The 21,850-nt window shown below is 39.4% G+C and overlaps 2 protein-coding genes across 2 annotated transcripts in view; one reads left to right on the forward strand and one right to left on the reverse strand.

The window, feature by feature from the left end:
* Positions 1-3,709, forward strand: part of LOC103808663 (NADH-cytochrome b5 reductase 2) — a gene marked incomplete at its 5' end in the record, with an annotated part of 18,690 nt that extends 14,981 nt beyond the window's left edge. The window contains one exon of the mRNA XM_009081462.1: positions 3,682-3,709. The remainder of the gene's footprint in view (positions 1-3,681) is intronic.
* The window catches only part of PPFIBP2 (PTPRF interacting protein, binding protein 2 (liprin beta 2)), a 70,306-nt gene that overhangs the window by 4,168 nt on the left and 44,288 nt on the right, over positions 1-21,850 (reverse strand). Inside the window, exons 6-21 of the mRNA XM_009081463.1 lie at positions 17,872-17,964; positions 15,675-15,783; positions 12,538-12,599; positions 11,387-11,462; positions 10,332-10,429; positions 10,103-10,167; positions 9,347-9,407; positions 7,491-7,532; positions 6,099-6,243; positions 3,633-3,771; positions 2,904-3,032; positions 2,505-2,655; positions 2,232-2,343; positions 1,630-1,718; positions 943-1,069; positions 175-302 (exon numbers count right to left, since the gene is read on the reverse strand). Coding sequence (XP_009079711.1) covers positions 175-302; positions 943-1,069; positions 1,630-1,718; positions 2,232-2,343; positions 2,505-2,655; positions 2,904-3,032; positions 3,633-3,771; positions 6,099-6,243; positions 7,491-7,532; positions 9,347-9,407; positions 10,103-10,167; positions 10,332-10,429; positions 11,387-11,462; positions 12,538-12,599; positions 15,675-15,783; positions 17,872-17,964 — 1,626 coding nt within the window. The remainder of the gene's footprint in view (positions 1-174; positions 303-942; positions 1,070-1,629; positions 1,719-2,231; positions 2,344-2,504; positions 2,656-2,903; positions 3,033-3,632; positions 3,772-6,098; positions 6,244-7,490; positions 7,533-9,346; positions 9,408-10,102; positions 10,168-10,331; positions 10,430-11,386; positions 11,463-12,537; positions 12,600-15,674; positions 15,784-17,871; positions 17,965-21,850) is intronic.

The raw sequence follows: 21,850 nt of genomic DNA on the forward strand, positions 1-21,850 counted from the left end.
TTTGTAAAATTAAGATGCATGGATCAGATAAAGAGGCTGCTTAGAAGGCCTGATCATACTGTCATATTGCAGATGGATTTATTCCCTCCTGCTTGACAAACACCAGGTAAGAGGTGGTTTATATTACAGTCTACCCATTTTTAGTAGATACTTAGTAAAATGTTAGAGACTCACGATCAGGCCCCCGTGCACTCCACTGCCTCGAAGGTTTGGTGCATACTCTGCCAGGTCGACTGATCTGAGCCATTCCATCACTCTGTGGTTGGACCACTGAACCACTTCAGAAGGTGACACGTTATTCTGTTGAAGTAACCAGAAAAGGGGATGACACTACAGTCTGCATTGTCTAAACAATCAATATATATCCTCAGTTCCTCCCCTTCCTCAAAGAGCAGTAGCTCTTCCCTGACTCTAAGGTATTGTTTCTGTTCAAGGCCTCTTCCAAACAGCCTCTGACAAGGTGGCAACACTAGTCTAGCACAGATGAAACCCATGTATGGCATCAAGTGGTGAAACAGTAGAGACTACAGGTGCTAGGTATAAAAAGGCAGCACTTTGAGAACAGAGTTATTGAGAGTGTTTAATACTAAGACCAGGTTAAAAAAAAAACCTTATAGATTTTCAGTCAAAAATTAGGACAGGCAAAGAAAAGCATTTCAGATTATTCTTTTGGTAGCTGAATCAACTTTTTTTACCTATGCATATAATTTCTAAAGGGAAGTGCATGAGATTCAACTAAGAACTGCCTCAAAGTGAAGGACAGAGTAGGTATCTATTATCAGTGGGTACATGTTACATGGTAGAGCTGGAAAGCAGCATAACTACAGCTTTAGGTGCAATTCCCTAGTAGCAAAGATTCTGTTGTATCATTGTACACTGCAAACTTTCTATCCCCTTTTGCTGGAACCAGGTAATTAGTGCTTAATTTATTTCAACATTCTTTTACCTCCTCTATTGGTCTCCTGCGTAGACAGTGAGGATTAAATCCATTGACATGCAGCACATGAATGGCACATTTGATACTCAGATGATGCAACTGACTGGTGACTTTCAGAAAGAGAAGGTCATTCTGTGAAGGAAAAAAACTTTTAGGTGGCACAGAACATGCAATAAAACAGGGACATTCACCAAGAAGAAAGATTTTGAAGCTTGCGTGGAAGTTTTATATAAATGATAGTAACTGTGGTTTAAGTAAAATGAAAGTTTAAAGAGGGTTTTTAAGGATGGAGGTTTGGAGGTTTCTGTTGTTGGTTTGTTGGGTTTTTTTAAAACATTGCTGCTTTTAGTTCACTGAATGTTGTTGCTAACTCAGTGTGGAGGACAATGTGCTCCAGAACTTACATGTAAAACAGGTCATTTTATCTTAAATTGTGGTGTGCTATGAGATAGTGAGAGAAGGACTCTGCAGAAGTTAGCTGTAATGTATGAACTATTTTATGTACCTTAGGAGGAGTAATCATGCACTACGCAGCACAAATGAGTTACTATTGGCACTGTTTCTGTCTTGTAAAAATTCTTTAACAGCTCACATTCAAGGGAAAATTGTAAAATATTTTGCTCAATATTTTGTACAATATTTTAATTGTAAAATATATTTGGTTAAACTGAGGAAAAAGGGTTGTAGCTTACCACAGTTAAGTACTGCAACATCCTTCCATCTACTCTGGATTCATGAAACTGGTCTTTGTACTGGGGTAAGCCAATGTCATCAAGCCATCCTGCAGATACAAGAGAGAACCAAGTCTAGACCAGGGAGAATGAAGCCTTTCTCCCCTCTTGTCTAGCATTCAGGTAGCTTATCCAACCTATTCTCCTTTCCCAAGGACAGCCTCTTACCAGAAGCCTAGAAGCAATTCCCACCAGAGCTTTGCCCACACTACCCCTGTTGATATTTGACATAGTGTGTGATGGAACTTATGACTTCTGCACCAGAATGCAGCTCTTGCAGTGTGTGATGGAACTCATGACTTCTGCACCAGAATGCAGCTCTTGCTAGATTTGGCACCCAACCCCTTCCCCTCCCTTTACTTCCCTGCAATCTGACAGTATGGAAAATCATACTATAAGCTGTACACCTGGATGTCAAGAACAACACAAAAATCCTCGTTCTACTATGGTGAAACTTAGTGCTTTTTGAAAGATGTTTGGTAACAGCTTACACATGCCTCAGGAAGGCCATTCATAGGGGGAAATTCCTTTCCAGACAATGCCATGAAAGTTCAAACACTTACGCGTCACCCAGATATGATCAAGTTGTGCAGACTTCTCATCTTGTTTTGCATTTATTGATTTAATGGCCAAAACTAATTTCTTCCTGTGCAGTGGATGCTTTATCCCCATTTCCTGCAACAATAACCATTAACAAAGGGTTTGCCTTGCCTCTGGCTCTTTTCACCTCACTAGGTGCCTACAAAAATTGATGCTACATATTTCAGAACGGTAGAACCACCAGTGGTTTGAAGGGGGGTCTGGTTGTAGAGAATCAACAGGTGACAGGTGATTACCTTTTCCATGTCCTGAGGTGTTGCAGTTAACAGTGTATGTCCTGACGTCACCCACTGCCGTGCAAAAATGACGTACTGACCCAGCCCGAAGTCCTCAAGCCAGTTACAAACCCTTTCAGTGCTCCACTGAGCAAACGGGGCATTGTAGTCACTGAAAAGTAGAGGAAATGTTGGAAAAATCATAAAGGAAAGAATGACTGGTCATATTGCAAAGCTCATCACGTGCTAGAGGCAATACTGCAGCCAATGTGCCAGTGTGCTGTGTTCTGTGCAGAGGGAAGAGCCAACAGCCACTTTGCAGCAGGTGCTGTGGTACTGCTGTCCTGTTGATTTGGCTGCTCAGCACATTTGACACCACCACCCATGGTAAGCCATAGAAGGGAAAGGAGGAGCTGTTACCTCTTCTGGCCCTTGGTGTCCTTGGAGCGGGATAACCGAGGTCCAGCTGTGGCACGGAGACCACCTCTCCGAAACTCTGCCAAGCCCAGGTCGTCTGCAGGGAAGTTACCTGACTGAGTTCTTCTTATTCTTTCAAGACAAGAGTGCCACGACAATACTATTAGCTTGTGACAGAGGACATCTGTTCCCTGTGGAACAGTGACAACTAGAAGCTGTGTTAATCTTCCTGTAAAGCACAAACACCAAATTCAAGCGGTAGCTGAAGAAGTTCCAGTAAATGCAATCTAGACCTAATTCTGGGGGGAAAAAACAGCACCACAGAGCTCCAATTAATTATCCAGACTTGTAAGTGCTGCTGTCCTGAAGCAGGTCAAGTGAGCACAGTACAACTCAGTTCCCCTGCTGTTTTTTCCTCCTCCTGTTTTCTCTCAGTTTTTACCCAATGCCTTCTGTAATGAACAATTTCCTTAATTTTTCATGCCATGCTAAATTTACAGCATTAAGATGACCAGTATGTTATTTCTTTCACCAGCATGATGCTGTGAACACACTCCCATCCATTTCTCTACACCCCTGTGTACACAGAGACATCCATGCAATCCTTGAGCTGCTTTCTCTTGTTTTCCTGAATTTAACTCATTCTTCCTGTAGATAATTGTAGCTCTTTGTGGGAATTGGATTCACTTGCAGCTGAAATGCTTTGACAGGGAATAAATAAAATGAGCTTACTTTCCCCAGATTTTCCTGATCCCTTTTGGACTCTTTTTGCTTTCTGGACACCATGGAGATTGTGGACCAGAATCCGTTCCAGAAGAAAGAGCTGAGAGGTCATCTGAGACTACTCTACCATCCACGTTCTCTGTTTCTCCTGGATTAAGAACAGTATTATAGTCACATTAGATGCTAATTATGAATAAAGTTGTTACCTGGGAGACTGAAGGTTAAATGCAGAACATAATCAAAAAGTACAGATATGTATAAAATTGTTCTTGCCTAAAAAAAATAATAAATCCATGCTCCAAAGGTGAACAGAACAGTAGCTGTACATTTCATACAAAAAAAAAAAAGGAAAGGAGTAAAACATTGGGTAAAATAGTACTGTCATTTCAGTCATTTGTATTTAACTACATTATTGAATTCATTCAAGGTCTTCAGACTTTCACCTTGCCTATTCTTAATACCTCTTCCATCAAATTCAGTGGGAATTTTCCTGACTTCAGTGGAAAGAGAACAAAACCAGGAATAAGATTCTTAAAAAGAAATCTCATTCGAATGTACAGCAAAAGCTGTTACTTCATTTCAGTACTGCACGGAAGGAATTCACACTGGATGGGTATTAGTATTTCAGAGAGAAAGGGAGGGGGAAAGGAAAAAGAGTAAGCAGAAAAATCCATGTTAAAGTTGCATCTTGTTTGGATACAGTACCTAGCACGGGTGCACTGACACTCCTGCCGCGATCTTCAGTCATCCCAAGAAGCAGAAAAGCCAGATGAAGAAGCAAAGAAGATATAAAACACCAGCAAAATAAAGTTACAGAAGAGCAAAGTAGTAAGCTAAGCATTAAAAGCAGAAACAAAAAGAAAAAGAAGCAGTTATGCTTGACATGGAAGTGAATATGCATTGGTGTACACAAGGCCCAAGAATTCTGCATGGGTCATCTTGAATAGATAGGGATGATAATTCATCTGGTTTGGGTTTTTCTAACATTCTTAGACAGTTTTAATACATTAAGCACATACTACAGAGCTCCACAAAGTCTGCAGAGTATCTGAAATGAAGCGTCTAAGATTACATCAAATTGCTCTGAAAGTGAATATGCATTGGTGTACACAAGGCCCAAGAATTCTGCATGGGTCATCTTGAATAGATAGGGATGATAATTCATCTGGTTTGGGTTTTTCTAACATTCTTAGACAGTTTTAATACATTAAGCACATACTACAGAGCTCCACAAAGTCTGCAGAGTATCTGAAATGAAGCGTCTAAGATTACATCAAATTGCTCTGAGATACAGAACCCTGCAGAGTATCTGAAATGAAGCAATGTCTAAGATTACATCAAATTGCTCTGAGATACAGAACTGGAGGTGGAATGAGGTCACTGCACATGCAAGAAACAAACTAACCTGCCTAAAAAAATTCTCTTAACTCAGTGTATTTAAGAAGCCATTGCTTGTTTCTAGAAAAAGATCAATTTCCTTTACAAGCTCAGCCACCCTTGGATAATCCTGCAGTTAAAGGTATAACAGTATGGCTCAGGTGTTGCCTACAATGTTTCAATCACAGAAAAACTCTTGAAAAAATCCTAAACAACCACAACCTATTGCAATCTTGAAACTAAAGTACCCCAGCAGCTATTAGGACCATGAGGCCTTAAAATAAACAAACCTCCAACAAATAAAACAATGCCAAACAAACAAAAAACTCAAAGTGATTTCTAAAGTGTAGAAACACTTCAGAATCACAAGGGATGCTCTTGTGCCTGAGCTCCCAAGCTCTTCGATTGTTGGCACATAAATGGTTCTGTGCCTCACTGTAACATTTTTGTCCCTAAATTCATGCTTAAGTTGTCATTGTAAAGAACCTTCTCCAGGCTGAACAGCCCCAACTCCCTCAGCCTGTCCTCACAGGGGAGACACTCCAGTCTCTTATCACCTTTGTGGCCTCCTCTGGACTTGCTCCAACAGTTCCATGTCCTTACACTGAGGACACCAGAACTGTGTGCAGTATTCCAGGTGGGTCTCACAGGAGTAGAGTAGAGGGGAAGAATCACCTCTTTGCCCTGCTGCCCACACTCCTGTGGATGCAGCCCAGGATTTGGCTCTCTGGGCTGAGCTCACACTGCAGCTCATGCTGAGCTTCTCTTCTCATCCTCCCCCCAACCTGTAGGTGTGGCCTGGGATTACCATTACCATATCCCATGCTATGTCCCAGTCCCTCAAACAGTTTGCTCTTCCCCCTGCTCACACCCCCCTGGGACACCTGTGGGTACATACTTAGGCCTGGGACGCCGTTGTCCTCACTGTCACTCATGCCACATCCATCTGCTGAGTTATATGTTCCCTGCTCTCCATTCTGTAAACCTGTAGGTGTGGCCTGGGATTACCATTACCATATCCCATGCTATGTCCCAGTCCCTCAAACAGTTTGCTCTTCCCCCTGCTCACACCCCCCTGGGACACCTGTGGGTACATACTTAGGCCTGGGACGCCGTTGTCCTCACTGTCACTCATGCCACATCCATCTGCTGAGTTATATGTTCCCTGCTCTCCATTCTGTAAGGGTCGGGGCAGCTTTCCTGGCAAGGTTTGGTACTTGCTGCCTTTCACAACTGGCTTGCTCTGTTTTTTTTTTTAAAGAGGACAAAATAAAATAAAGAAAAAAATCAAATCACTCATTGTATTTTCCATTCAGTACACAATATTTTTAAAGCTGAGAAAAAAAAACATTTGAAGTTCATGGTTCAAAATGACATCACCTTGTGCTTACAGATAATTTAAACCCAACAGTCAGCTGACAGTTTTTTAGCTAAGACACAACCTTCTCTTCCCTCATCTGCCCTTCTCTCTTGAGCCACAATCTATATTACATTAAAATACATGTTGAATATTACCTATTTTTGTCATAAGAATTTTTCTAGCTGTCTCCCTTTCCTCCAGGACCTTGGCACTATAGAATAATTTGGTCCTTCAAAGTCAACTTTGATAGCACCAAGAATGTGTTTAATTACTTCTCAAACCATTTTCTGCACTGACAATTTTCTCCCCTTATTTTGCACCAGACTGTCTATGTTTCTGCTTCACTATTGTTATCTTGCTGGGATTTAAAACAAAATTATTTGCATACCCCAAATCTCCTCAAATATTTCCCACCACTCCAAATGTAAAGATGGATGAGCCATCACTCTGGGCAAAAAAATTTATATCCCCAAATTGTCAAAACTACAGGAACAGAGAGGCTTTTCCAGAGAAGCAATGAACATGCAACTCCAACTGACATCAGTGGGAGTGGTGTATATTTTGGAATAAGCTGCTCCTGGTGAATGTTTCAGTAATGGAGGTTACCTAGGAAACCCTTTTACTGAAAAGATGCAAACCATGTTTAGCAAATAGAAACACACAGTATGCTCCTGTTTGGTAACCCCATTCACACCAAATTGTGTTCAAACACTGTGACAGGATGATAGATTCAATATTTAACAAGATAACCACTGCTTTATCTATTCTTATTTCAAGGCCTTGGGGGATTTTTGGGTGCTCCAAACACAGGTCAGATTGCTTAGTTCCTCAGCTCCTGCTCCTCTTGGGCAGCTGCAGAAGTACTTTTGTCACTGACTTGTACCATGAGTAGAGAAACAACTTCTTACATCAGCACTGCATTTTCTGAAACTGTCTGACTTCAGCTTCTACCACCATGCAACAACTTTTTATTTAAAAGAAAACCCAGATGTCCCTCTGCAATCCTTACCCCTGTTCTCAGAGTCTGTCAAAACATTTCAAAAAGAAAATGAATCCAAAATGAAAGCCCAGCCATACCATCCCAGCACATCCCAGCAGAGAACTGACAGGAAGGTTTGCAGTTAATATACCTCTTGCTCTACAACAGGCTGTGCTGGTTTTCCATCTACATACTACGGAGGTGCAGGGAGGGGAATTTCAAGGTTTTGTGGAAAAAAAGCAACAGACAAATGTTAGTATTAACATACATACACAGAACATCAATTGTAGTCTTATTACTCTAGTGATGCTGCTTAATGCATGGACAATATGTTATAAGGTCTGTTATCACTTCATTCCATTTCAATCCAGTATCTAATACTAATTGTGCTTTTTCATTCCCCACAAAATTTGGGCCTCGTTTAGGTTCTGTTGTGATCAAAGGAATTCTGCTGTTTTCAGGTTTCTGGGTGGTCCCTTTGGATTTCTTTTCAGCTGGGAACACACATCTGTTTAATGGTGAGAACAATGTGAAAACGACTGACATAAAAACCCATAGACAATCCTGTAAGGATCTGGCTGAAATCACAGAACTGTCACAGAAATGAGGTGATGAAATACCACCACAGCTAGGTCAGAGACACCAATGTGGTTTATTATTCTATTATTATAATTGCTGGAAGCAATTGGATGAGCTTTGTGCAGGGCAGAACAGTTCCAGTAAACAGTACAGCTAGCACAGGTTCCCTTGGACGTACTCAGTCAGCAAAACAAGTTTTCTTGGCCTCCGTTTTGGTTGTAACATTCACATTTAGCCACTTACATGCACAGGGAGGTCTTAGTTATTTCACTAAGAGGCCTAATGCCTAAATTAGGGTGCACAAGTTCAATGCCTTGCTACACTTCCCTGATATCCTTGGTAGGTTTTCTTCCTCTGTGAACCCTGATTTACTGGACAGAGCAGATTTACAGCTTCAGTGTGTAGGTACAGCCTTTTCACATCATCTCCCAGAATCAAATGAAGATTTTGGATTTCAGCCAGGAAAATAATTGAAAAGTTATGAGAAGAAAACAGACCTTGGTGAATTCTACACAGAGTGAAATGTTAGTTCTGATTTGCCACGTGTGTACGACCACAATCAAAGTGCAATGCAAATTTCACACATTTTAGTCAGTCAATGTCATCTTTGGTGATTTAAGAAACAAACTTTTGAAAATGTAAGAAAATATAAGGAAAAAAAAAAAAAAGAAGAACTGGAGCATTCATATTACTAGGATCTGTTTTAAATGGCATTACTGGGTATGAGTAACCTGGTATTAAGCCTGATTTGAATACAGAAAGGATCAACAAGTCCCACAAGGCATAATTGAAAGTGTAGAAAAATTTCAGTGTACATAATGACCAAACAGGGCCATAATGTAACAACACTTTGAAAATCAAAAGTCTTCTGGAATGGAATTAAAGCCTTTGCAGGAATCACAGTGCTCCTGCTGTTTCAACTAAGGCAGCATCACTACCACCTTCAGGAATGTCATTTATACCAGAATTCTAAGGGAGCAATACTCCTAGTTACATGCAAACACTCAAAAAAGGAATTCTGTGTGGAAATAATATCCAGTCCCAACATTTAACTACTTTCAGGATTTGCTGCCTTAACATTTTTAGCGATTTGGAAGTAAAAATTACTTTTAAAACAGCTACAAACAAAATAATCCTGCAGTTCAACACAATGACTCCTCATTATTTCTCATATGTCTCTGAAATATTTTTGGCTCTCTCAGGTGAAAAACTGGTTTTGAGGCTGTGGATATATGTGTGTGGCAACCAGTTTGTTTATTCTCAGGTTGGCAATGGGGTGAAAAAAGAACCTGAGCTCTTTTATCATTAGGGCTTTTTTCCCCACATACAATGTTACTATAGGTGAAGCTAAAACAATATTTAACCTTGATCTTGAGTCTTTTAGCCATGATATTAAACACCAAAAATTGTGATGAGAAATAAACCAACCTTTTCCAGGGATTCACTCTGCAAATCTTCTAAACTACTTGACTTTTTCTTCTGTGGAGCCCTGAAAAAAAAGCCACAGGCAAAAAAGCAACAGTTGATACAACATAGTATGTTTGCACATGCCACAAGTGTCTCATATGCACATAATGTCTGCATATACCAGATAATTCAGAATTAACAGGTTAATTCCCTTTGTTTTATTTTTTCTTCTAAAAATCACAGCATCAGAAATTGCACTAGATGAACAGAAATAGCAACAAGACATTCTCTGATCAAAGACAAGGCCCAACATGGTAAACCTCATATCTATAGATAACTTGTTAGAAGCTCTTGACAAGCAAAAGGAGTCAGCAATAACTCTGTGAGCAGTGTGCAGCACTAAGGGATTTATAAAGGGAAAATGTTTTACATTTCAATTACAGTTACTCATTCTTACCTATTTATGACTTCCAAAGATTCTTCTTGTGGAGAGGTCAAATTATTTGAAGATACTGGAACACTTCCACTTTAAATGGAAATAAAATACACTGTTTTCAGTACTGCATTAATAAATATATCTTCGGATCTCAAAAAGTACTGATTTGTTCCTATAATTCAAACCTTATACAACTAAGTATTGCAAACCTCCATGGTGTACACTGCTTTCTCAAGCATTTGGAAGTAAAGCAAAGCCAAGAGAAGATGGCAACAGTTAAACAGATGAAATAATACAGATTTAGGACAACCCACATGAAACACAAGAAAGAAAGGTCTTGCCTGATTTCCATAGCTTTGTGTGGCACTGGATGGAGCACAGCTGGTGGCAATTCTCCTGAAGAAACCTACATAAAATACAAGAGTTTCAAGCCTGATGCTGAATCTACTGTACCAAGAAGTACAAAAATTCACCCAGGGGCAAACCCTCATCTACATTGCTACAGAAAAACCAATGCCAACAAATCATATATACAGGAGAACTTGCTTCTAAAACATCTTTACTAAGTACCTCTGTTTTCAGTAATTCTCCTGGAGGATTATTCAAAAGATTCCACTTCCTTAAAGTTGCCTCAAGTTCCTCTTCAGTGCCACCAGAGACAGAAGAGCCTGTGAGCATTAAAGAATAGAAACAGAAGGGGAGAGAAACAGGGAAAACTTGTCACATTTAGGACCATATCAGACAGTCTAAATACTTTGGTTTCTAAATTCCCATTTAGAACACCATCATACTCCCTGTAGTACCAGCTCCATAACCCAGAGCATCATGGCTCTTTCCTGCTCACAGGTGCTCCCCAAAAACTCTGTTCCCCTGGGGGATGGTGCACTTGGGTCTGTGCAACCACGACGTGGAACTGTGGGGGTTACTGTTGAGAGCACCTACTCAGGGTAGCAGTGATGTGGCTATCTTGGGAGTTAACCTCAATATGCCTTTGGATTTCCTTTCAAGTGACAGACTTTCTTTAAATGAACATCCAAACGTTCAGAGAGAGATTTACTTGACTGTTGTTCCCTATTCTTGTGTGTCAAACACAAGTTTCCATTCTGCCATACAAGGCTTGAAAATACTGTGTTTGTTAATGTGATGATACATGTGGAACAAAACTGTCCTTTCAGAAGGTCAAGTTTCCCAGACTAAACTCAGTACTGAAAAATATTGTGGCATTTTCAAATGAGATTGTCCTAAACCCCACTCCACTTCTTGCAGGAGAACTGAGAAATGGAGCAAAGACTTTTTTCCCCCAGATTTTGAACTTAAATATATAATATTGTGTGCACCAAAACAACAATTTTTATGTATTGCCTACAGCACAGGAAACAAAAAAGCAGCTGCACAAACTTCAGACAGTAACACATAAGCCTGATCAAGACACACTGTGGTTCTCTCTGTGTCTGAAATAATCTGTACTTATGTCACAGCTCTCTCACTCTCCAACATGTAACAAAGATATGACTAACAAGACATGTTACTATAGACACATGTTTGAAAGGACTGTGAATAGCAGTGGCAGTGCCTGCAGTTTTTAAAAGACCTGATATCAGGGAATTATTCACAAGACATTTTACCATGAGCTGCAATCATGATCTCTTTGACCCTCCTGTACTGGCTCAGCAGCAGTGTGAGCTCCTCTATTCGACGATCCTGGGAAGAACATTCAACGAGATCATATTCAAAATCCTACATTTTTAACCTACAAAACACACTACTACATTGCTGGGATATCCATGGAAGCAGAACCAAGACTCACATGCCTTTTGGGGAATGTTTCTTGGCTTTTATTTACCATTGTACATCATATTTGCTGGACAGTATGAAATTACAGATACAAGGAAATCAGAAGTGTTTGACATTGCTAGTAAATTAGTTATTTAGAGAAGCATAATTTGGAAATCTTTCACTTCCAAGTGTGATGGCAATATCCTGGAGATGAGGCTCAATTGCCTGAAGTAGGCAGTGTTTGGTTTTACTAAACCTGCCATCATAAAGTGAATCATGTTTATGTTTTGTCTAGTTTAACAATCTAGTCATGTTCTTTAGTCCTGTCTGTAGGATATAGTCTCCATTCTGACATTGAACACACCTGTCTGAAGTTAGGCTGTCAAACCTGCCCAGAGCCAAAGAAATGAACATCTCATTGACATCTCATGAACATCTCATGAATTCTCTGACTCCACTCTTCCTCCAGCCCAGTGCTGTGACTACAGAGCCCTGAATCAGACTACAGAACCCTGAACTACAGAACCCAAGCAAGTGTAAAGAACTAGTTCTCACAAGCAGAGCTCAGGAAAGCCACAGAGGCAGAGAAGTGGTCACTGAAAAAAAGAAAAAAGAATCTTCCAGGGAAGTCAGCAAGTATTTAGGGGATACACTGAGCTCCTTCACTGCCAGAGCTGGGTCAGTGTCACAGGTATTTCAGTTCAAATCTGCTCCAGCACACATATGCTGCATCAGAAATCCACTGAGGTGTAGGAGTAACTGCACAGAAACCAGATCTTTACCACACTATGAGCTTTGTTCTCCCCTCTGGAATCTAAGGAGCCTCCCAAATTCTGCAGTCAGGTTAGCAAGGTGAGCCAGACCTTCTCTCTGACAGCAGCCTGCTGTCACAACCTCCCAGGGCAATGCCCCTCTTACAGAAAGTGTGTTGTTCAGAATATTTCAGAGATCCAAAACCATAACTCCATTCTTACTACTATGCAGAGGATTATTTTCTCACCTTTTCCTCATTTGCAGCCAACAATGTCTCCATTCCTATCTTCAATCGTTGAACTTCTTGATCTAAAAGCATTTGCAAAATGTTTTATGAAAAAACCCACTTGCTATATTTAGTGCAACTCTATGTTTTCTGATACTCTCCCTATGTTTTTAGAAGTCACCAAAACCATGTCAGTGGCATGGCCAAATGCACTAATAAACTACATTTAACTTAAGAGTTTCTCAGAAGCTATTAAAAGCATTGCACAACAAAAACATCCTGGGTTTGATTATAAAAGGCTACATAATAATATTTTAAACTATAAAAGTCAAGTAATGGAAAAAAGGAACATTGAAGGTTATTTTGCAAGAGATGAGAGTGTGTTTGCTGTTATATACTGAAGGAAATAATTTTAAGTAGGGCTGAAAGTGAATTCCATCTGACTGGAATGGTTTCAGTATGAATAACTAGGTTAAAATCTACATCATGAGCTGATACAGAATTGCCTCACACACAATTTGCTGTTCCATGAGAGAGGTAATTCAGGAATGTTATAGCCAAATCAATTAGAACACACACTCTGAGAATGTATGAGGGTGTTAATCATATCACCATAACTTTTCTGAACCAAATCGTTCACCTCTTCTCAAGTCCTCCAGTACCAACCTATAGTAAACCAAGTGTAAGTGATGGAAACAGCTCCTGAAATAGTTTATGTCTTAACTACCACTCCAGGGATTCATGCTTGGACATTAAACCAGACCCACTTACAAAAGACTATGAAAAACAGATATGGTAGGCATGAAGTGAGAGAGAGGAAACCAAATCAATAATGCTAAAGAGCATCTGTCAAATAAACCTTTTAAAACAGTCGAACATACAATGTCATAGCTAAACTATTTGCAAGAGCTGTAATTAGTTTTTATTGCAGCAATTCTGGAAAATGCACACCTTGCAATGATTAGGTTTTAAAACACGTAAAGGAACCTTGCAGACATTTCTCTCACAGAAGAGAACAATTAGGAACACAGAACATGCACAGACACAGCCAAATCAACAACCAAAGCCAGCAGCAGTGGGCAAGCAATTGGAAGGCTTTAAAAAAAAAAAAAAAAAAAAGGAGGAAAATCACAGTCCTACTAATTTCTCTTTAAAAACATTAAACTTCCAAAAGGACTAGTGTCAAGGTAGTTTTAAGCAGTCTAAGGCAAAATTTCCTTCCAGTATTTATTAACAACATCAAGTTTGGAACCATTCATTCAGACAGGCTGTTCTACATTTACTGCACTGATTTAAAGAGAGCCCAAACTCTCCTCCAAGGCAGAAGGCTTTCAATTAAAGCCACCTTGCCAGATATACTATGGGCTTTACATATGTGCAGATAAAACGAGGTGAAGGTTAAGCTTTGGCTCTGTTAACCTTGACAATGTCCCTTTGAAGTCCAAATCTGATTTGTGAACTTCTGACTTTGATTTCTGAAGTGAAATCCTACTGACCAGGGCGAGTAGCTGTTTGCTTGCTGCGAGCAATGAAAGCAGTGTCTCATGTATATGAGAATTAGACAGCCAAATCTAAACAAACATTGAACTGCTGCTGCAGAATGCATCTGAGTGATAATTGGTGTGAAAGGAACAGGGAGATAAAGCCAAAAGTGAATTGCAAGGCTTACGTTTTTCTTTTAGCCTTCTCCTATAAACTTCCTCTACGATGGTAAGTGGTGAGAGTCAAATAAAGTATGTAGAAAAAGCACATATTAGATCAATTTTGCAATTAGGATATGCATTCTAGCATACAAGTACATTGACATTATTTTTCAACTTTATTTGAGGAGACCACCTAAAAACCTGATAAATCAGTAATTTTTTTTTGCAGAAGGATTATTACTGTTTCCATTCAAATACAGTCTAAGTGCTTTCCTTCAATGTAGCCCAAAGAATCTGTGCAGGGTTTTGATTCTTCTGCCACTGAAATCAAGGACAGTTTCACCCATTTTCAGTGTGAACAGAACAGACACACTGCCAGAAGCTGAATACTGCTGAGCTCCTGATTTATTGTCATACCACTATCTTTCCTGTGAAAGCTCATCAATTATTAGGGAACCTCACAGAAAATACACAGTTCTATTATAGAAGAGTTCCTCTACAAAACACCACTGTTAGACAAGCTAATTTTTGTAGTCACACATGCAGTTCTCTACATGCACAAGCTCTGCAATTGAATGAGATCAGCACAAGTATATGTTAAGTCACTTTCTTGGAATAAACCACAAGAGGTTCTTAGCCCTGAGAAAGGGGTAGTAAAGCACCTGGCAAATTCCTTCCCCAACAAGGGCACCTTTGGAAGTGTTAGTTAACACCCACAAACGACGTTAATGCAGCTGAGCTGATGCACTGTGGTAAGCTACACACAAACATTCCTGCATGGGCAAGTGTCAGTACTGCAGAAGAAAAAGGCCACTAATACCATACTGCTCATGGCCCAGCAACTGGCAGAAGCCCCAGGGAGTGAATATTTCAGAGAACTGTGACACGACTGGTTGGGACCAAAGGCTAAATGAACTGATTCATTGCCATTGAGCTGTGTGAACAGTGCAGATTTATAACAGAAACCTGCAGTATCATAGAACCCTAGGACAGCCCAGGCTGGAAGGGACACTGAAAATCCATCTGGTCCAAGCTTTCATGGGACAGGGAGCCTAAATGAGACATAATCCCAAAGAAAGGATAGATGTGAAGCAATGACTGTGGTCAGGCTGTTTGAATGTTCAAAAATTATGCTTAGCTACTACTGTGACCTTTTCTAATCCTTAGAAAATAGATACTAAAGGTTTTTTTCAAAGACATTTTCAAGATATATACAAAAAATTCATTCCCACTGAACTACAGTGACTCTTTCAAAACATAAATAAAACCCTCACAGATAAAGTTTTAGTGTCTTGAGGATACTTATTTCAACCTGTGCTGCCTCTAGATTGGGATAGAATTTCACACATTGATGGCCTCTACCAGAACACAAAGTGAATTTACACTATTTTTCTTCCCACAATCATTTCTCTAAGTCCATTCTTGCAAGTCCCTTTGAAATACTGAGCCAAGCTGCGAGCGAAGTGAAGTTCAAGTAGTGCTTTGGATTTTCAATTTTGTCTCTTCTCCTCTTACCTCTTTCTGCCACTTCACTGTACGATGAGGTCCTGGAGAGCTGACTTTGCAAACGTTCTATCTCTGCATCTTTGAGAGCTAACTGCTCCTGAAGCTGGGCTATCTCAGCCTGAAAGAGAGTGCAACAAATTCTGAACAATTTCTTCACCAGTTGTCTGTCATCCTTCCCTAGCAACTACAAGACTTTGATTGATGTCAGTTGCCAACTCAGGACACTTCATAAACACTGTAACAACTCTTCATATTTATGGTGTATTATCCTATTCCCACTACAGAAGCTTCTTTTCCCTATGCAATTAGCTCTCACAGAAGACACTTAGACAAAGAAAACATTTTCAAGGATTCACACAAGTAAAGAAACTCTGGAAAGTTCCTAATGCTATAACACTGGTCATATAATAATAATGACTTATAGGGCAACTCCTGAGCTTTGTATGATGACCACTGAAAAAGAAAACATTTTTAAACAGATGCTGTTTGGGTTTTTTTAATCCTAGTTACTACTTATTAGAATAAATGGGAATCTATCAATGCTGAGCCTTCTCAGCAGAATAACAAAACTAGGAGAAAAAAAAAGGAAAGGAAAAAGGAAGAATAATGACAAAAAAATCACTAGTGTGACCAGTTTACTAAAATAAAATAAGAAAGAAATGACAACCACCCAACAACATTATCCAAATAGGGAAAAACATGGACTAATTAACACACAAACTTATTTTCACTGGGAAGCAAGCAGCTGGATTGCAGGACACCACCAGCATTCTGCCTAAAATTCCACGTGGAATAGAAGAATCTGCCTTGTTGCCTCTCTGAAGGGCTCCTACACTTTGCAGTGACTAATATGCTTTTTATATCCAGCCATGGAGATATTCCAATTTCTCCTCTGAGAAGCTGGAACAACAGGAAGACAAAAGCTTGCAGACCTCTTAATACCAGACTTGGGTTTGCCTCCCCTGGTCTATTTGATCTCAGAGCTCTTTTTAATGCCCTCTTTTCTCTTAATGTCTCATTCCTGTCATCTCTATGATTATTTTTCCACTCCCTTTCTCTTTCCTTGTACTTTTCTCCCTTTCTATCTTTCTCTCACTCAATTTGTTTTCTGATTCTTCTTTCTTGTTTTCACTCTGCTCCTACACTTCCCATAATCTGTATCTGTCTTGGCAGCTGGCCACACACTGCTTGAGAAAATATTTTCCCAAAGACTCTTCATATCCACCACATTAGAGAAAACATTTTCACAGATAGAAGAACTATTATCTTAATAGGAAAAAAAGACACGATAGCAACATTTCATTACTCATCCAAGAATTCTCAAAAGAAAGAAATGCTAATACAAATAAAAGCTGTTTGTCATGTCTGGACCAAGTTATCAAGTATTAAAAAGAAAACTCAGTTTAATAATTTGAAATGTTTCTCCAAGATCCAACCACAACTCACAACTTAGTCATTCGTATCAACAGGGATTATAGTATTAGATGAATGAAAGGAGATGTGATTACAGCACCAAAATGTACCTCAGCAAGGAAAAATAGTAAGGTGCTTCTTAATCTAGTGGAAAGGGCTAAAAATCCAAACTAGAAATATCAGTGAGAATGTTCTGCTAGGAAAATTATCTCCTGGGGAAAATGATGAAATGTTTCAAGTGTCAAAGCTTCTCCAGATTGCCATCCAACAGCTTTCCAGGATTTAAGGTCAACACAAGGGTAAGGCAGCTATGCACTTTGATACACACCAAGTCAAAGCAGATGATCTAATGGTGTATTTTGGGCTTCATGTCTATGAAAATAAATTCCATAGTAAGCAAACACCCAATCAACTTTGCATGTCTCTTCTCCTCGGGCTGGGAAGTATATCCCAGAGAGGCTTGTCAACACTACACAAATAAAAGACAGAAAACCTTCAAAAAGAGGCCTTTACTCAGAAAAGATCTTTGTAATTCAAAGTGAGTTTCTTGGTTCCTTAAAATGAGAATTTCAAAAAGGTAGAAGACTGGAAGCTGCACAGAGGGAGCAAAAGGCACAAAACAAGTGCTACAAAACCTTCAAACCAAAGTTCTTATTCCAAAGATGGTCAGAGAAAACTTGACTTCACAGGAGACCCTGACACAACGTAAATGGAAGTAAATATTGAGGAGAAGTGGAGCATATCCCTTTCCAGCCCAAATAAATAATTAGAAAATGCTAAGTATTCTGCTTACTTTAGTTGCTTTTAATTTCCACTCATATTGATTTCTTTCATTTTCCAGTTCTTCCACTTTAATTTTGAGGTGCCTAAGTTCCTGCAGCAAACCCTGCGAAGGAAGAACAGAGAAAAGTAAGATTTCTCTGGCAGACATCAATTTTTCATAGTCCTGAATTAAAGATCATGCATGAACCACACGTTAATGAACACTGAACAGCCACACTAAAAACTGTGACCTAGTCTAAAAAGTTGCCCTTTAAATATCCCTTCTCCCTTTCCTCTATACCTTATTGCTCTTTCTGAAGGACAATTATTAAATCATGGATGGAGCTCTGACAAGACAAAATGTCTTACAACAAACTGAGGAAAGGAAAACATTGGAGGCATAACCCAGTTTTGGAATCCTGTGTAGAATATACATTAAATGTCACATTAATATCTTGGATTACATTAATATTTATTTTGAATGACTCCCAGTTGACTCTCAAATTATTTCTCCAATCTGCAGCTTGTACTGTGGTCTAATAGTCCATTAACCAGTTTTGGACAGAGGCAAACTAAGAAACAAAACCAGGCATCACACCCAAATCAGTGATTTTTGTAATATCAATATATGAGAGAAATTGCTGAAAAAATCCTTCACAATATAAGCAGATTACTTATGATTTCTGGGGATCCAAGTTGTAACCAAAGAGATGTGACAACTAAAGCAATCTGACTTAAATCAAATATTAAAATGGTATTTTCTGGGCATACCAGTATCATTCCACCTTCACTGAATTTAAGCAGTTTAGGCAAAGTAGCTTTTGTTTTGACATGTGACATATTTTTCATCAAATACAACCAGGACCTGTAATGTAAGTTCAGCAGTGATTTTCTGGTAGCTGCTAATGTCAGGGAATAAACAAAAAAAAAGTGTTGGATTTGCTATTTTAAAAGTACAAGCAGATTATTTTTATTGCAGCACTTTTTGTTCACTTTGACATTATCATTAGAAAAAAGAAAGGATACACATCAGCTAATCTTAGCTGGAACTGTTTTATACCTGTGTTAAGCTTTTAAGAGAGTTGGGAATGAACAACCTGTGTTCAGGGGACATCAGCATGAGGAAAAGCAGCAAATATCAAACCATGCCAGCATGCTGCATATCAGACAAATCTCAACCCAAAAAACCCCAAACAACCCACACCACACCAGCACTTCAGACTTACAGCTAAACTGGAAACTGTAAAAACCCTAAAAGAGGTGATTGAGTCTTACAGATGTCTGTGCTTTAGTAGACAGACAACAATGGTGACCAAATTTGTCCCATAATCAGGCCTGGGATTTTTTTTTCCTGCCAATTTTTATGACACTCCCATTCTTTGCTAAGAAAGCCACAAAGATTAATGGCAAAAAATTCACAGCATAGCTCTGGTTAGTGGAATTTAGTTTCTGCAATAGAAGAGGCAATACAAAGGCTTCTGCCAGGGCCTACTCCTCGTACATCACACTGAGAACAATTCTTCTGGCTCAGAGCCTCTACTGATCTTGGGGCACATTGAGGACCATTAGATGTCAAGTCTGGTTTCCTATCTTGAGACTTTCTTTCTTGGATTCTACTATTAATTTCCAGCTGTAGTCTACACATCTGTTCCTGTAGGTCACTGATCAGGTTCACTACTGACTGAAAACATGGGAAGAAAGGGAAAAAAAAAAAGAAAAGACAGGTGAGAATGAAAATGATGCAAACAAGATATCTCTGCAGTTTGACAAGAACACTTAGCACACAGGATGCCCTGAAGAATGACTGGTCAAACAGACTTTGGAGCACAGAGAGCTGCTCTGCTCATGGCAACATGGGAGAGTTCAGAAACACTTTTGCTGCTGCCTGGCAGCTCTTTTCTCTTCTGCCTCACATTAAAAAAGGGAGTGAGAAACACTCTGTGTCCACCCAGACTTCCTTCAGGCCAAACTCAACAGTACAGAAACAGCAGAAGTTCTTCTCCCAGTGAAAGTTAAGTCGTCTAAGGAGGAGAAGCAGAACAATTCCAGCTGCAATATATGGCTTTAGAGTTGTTCCTAGTTTCAGGGTAGAAAAGGCTTCTCATTTTTGTCACTAACATGACATCTTGAAGTTGATTCAGATGAGGCAACACACCAAACTCCCCAGTGGGAGTCAGTGGCTCACTGACTCGAGGTTCTTTGGAATTGCAAGTAACTTTGCACTAGATTTTTAATTCAGTAGTTACCACACAAGTGCCACAAAACTCTTGCCAACAGCTTATAGCCAAACCCACAGAATTTATCCCATGCTAAAACAGAAAGACTGGGACAGAAAAAAGGCTGTTAATCAAGTTGAAATGGACAATTACTCCTGAAGTCTCCTGAGAGTGACAGAAAGTCTCTTTTGTGCAGGCAGGAGAGACATCTGGGCTGCTCTTAACCACTGAAAAGTGCTGCTTGCTCATATATTACAAACAGCACATTCTCAAAATTTCTGCAGCTTCTCAGGGAAAAGCTCCACACACTTCCTCAGGTGAGATTTCAGAAACCTTCGCAGCATTACTGCAGCAAAAGTAGAACATTATTCCACAAAACAAAGGATTTACAGTGCCAAAGCTAATACTGAGACAGTCTATTTACAAGCAGCTTTCCCCTGGCCCTGTGTAATATATATAAATAAACAGAACTTAAATTTAGCATGTGCTTTTGAAGAGCCAGAGACAAGTGGCATTCGGTGTGAAATCAATACCTTTGAGAGGAGGTTAGAGATGCTTGATAAACTCTTTGCTGCTAACCAAACCCCAAACTAAAGGACAGCTGCACAAGATAAAGTAAAACGAATCTGACACGTTAAAGCTTGCTCATGTTTTGAAGTGTATCTTCATTTGCTTTGTTTCCTTCCAACCCAACCAGAAAAATAACTCTATAAATTCTATGTGACTGCAAACAGCTGCTGTGAAATAAGCTGACACAAAATCAGAGTTACAGAGCAAACATGGCTTAGCTGAATTGTTCTGCAATGCCACAGTTAAACTTTTTAAACACAATTTTTATATTTAGAAGGAGCAGGGTCAGCCATGAAGTATAATTAACAAGCTGTTTAAAATAGTTTAACTACTGGATCCCTTTGTAACACATGCATCTGTGTGAAAAAACTTGGGAGTACTATGTTCCTGTAGTAATAAATCCATCAAACCACTGTTCTGCTCACCTTTGCTAATCCTAAACTCAGTTTTGGAAGCAGCAACTGGCCAGCTGCAGCCCTTAAGAAAAAGTCTAGCTCTGCCATCCATAGCTTTGCTTCACTTAGGCAAAAACACTAACTGCAATTTCATTTGAGGCATTACACACTGTGACAACATGTTGCAGTGGCCACAATGCACAGAGATATAGTTAGAGTCATTTAATCAGTGAGTTTGGCAAACTGTCTCACTCTGAAGTAACCAAGCTACCAGAACACACCTGTGTATGCATAAACAAAACAACCTGCAGGTAGACAGTGTGTGCACCAGAGGTTCATTCATTAGCAAGATGCAGGGCAAACAAGGAGTCCAGGAACACCCCTAAGCTATTAGCAAATTTAAGCAGCTGTAGTGTAATAACGTAAAGAAAATACATCAATAAACTTCATTCTGATGTTTGAAATTGTGACTGTATTGAAAAATTAGTATAATTTACAGGAAAAGGAGCTGAAATAGGATCAAAGCATTAGAATTCAAATAAGCATCCAATTGGACTGAGACAAACCCTGTGTGTCCTGACAAATTGGGTTAATGCTTTTTCAGGACAAACTGAAATAATATTACAAATAGCTCAACAAGTAAAAAAAAAAAAGCTATTTATTTCCCACAGCTTTACTTACAACACACATTTTCCTTGCTCTGTATACACAGGTTTGTGACTCTCACCGAGCCAGAAATCTAATCACATCTTGGGGTAGTTAAATAATTCAGTGCATACTCAATTCAACGATTCTCAATTTTTCCATCAAATTAGCATCCATTTCCATC

Source organism: Acanthisitta chloris, unplaced genomic scaffold (genome assembly GCF_000695815.1).
Source record: "Acanthisitta chloris isolate BGI_N310 unplaced genomic scaffold, ASM69581v1 scaffold599, whole genome shotgun sequence".
Taxonomy (NCBI): Eukaryota; Metazoa; Chordata; class Aves; order Passeriformes; family Acanthisittidae; genus Acanthisitta; species Acanthisitta chloris.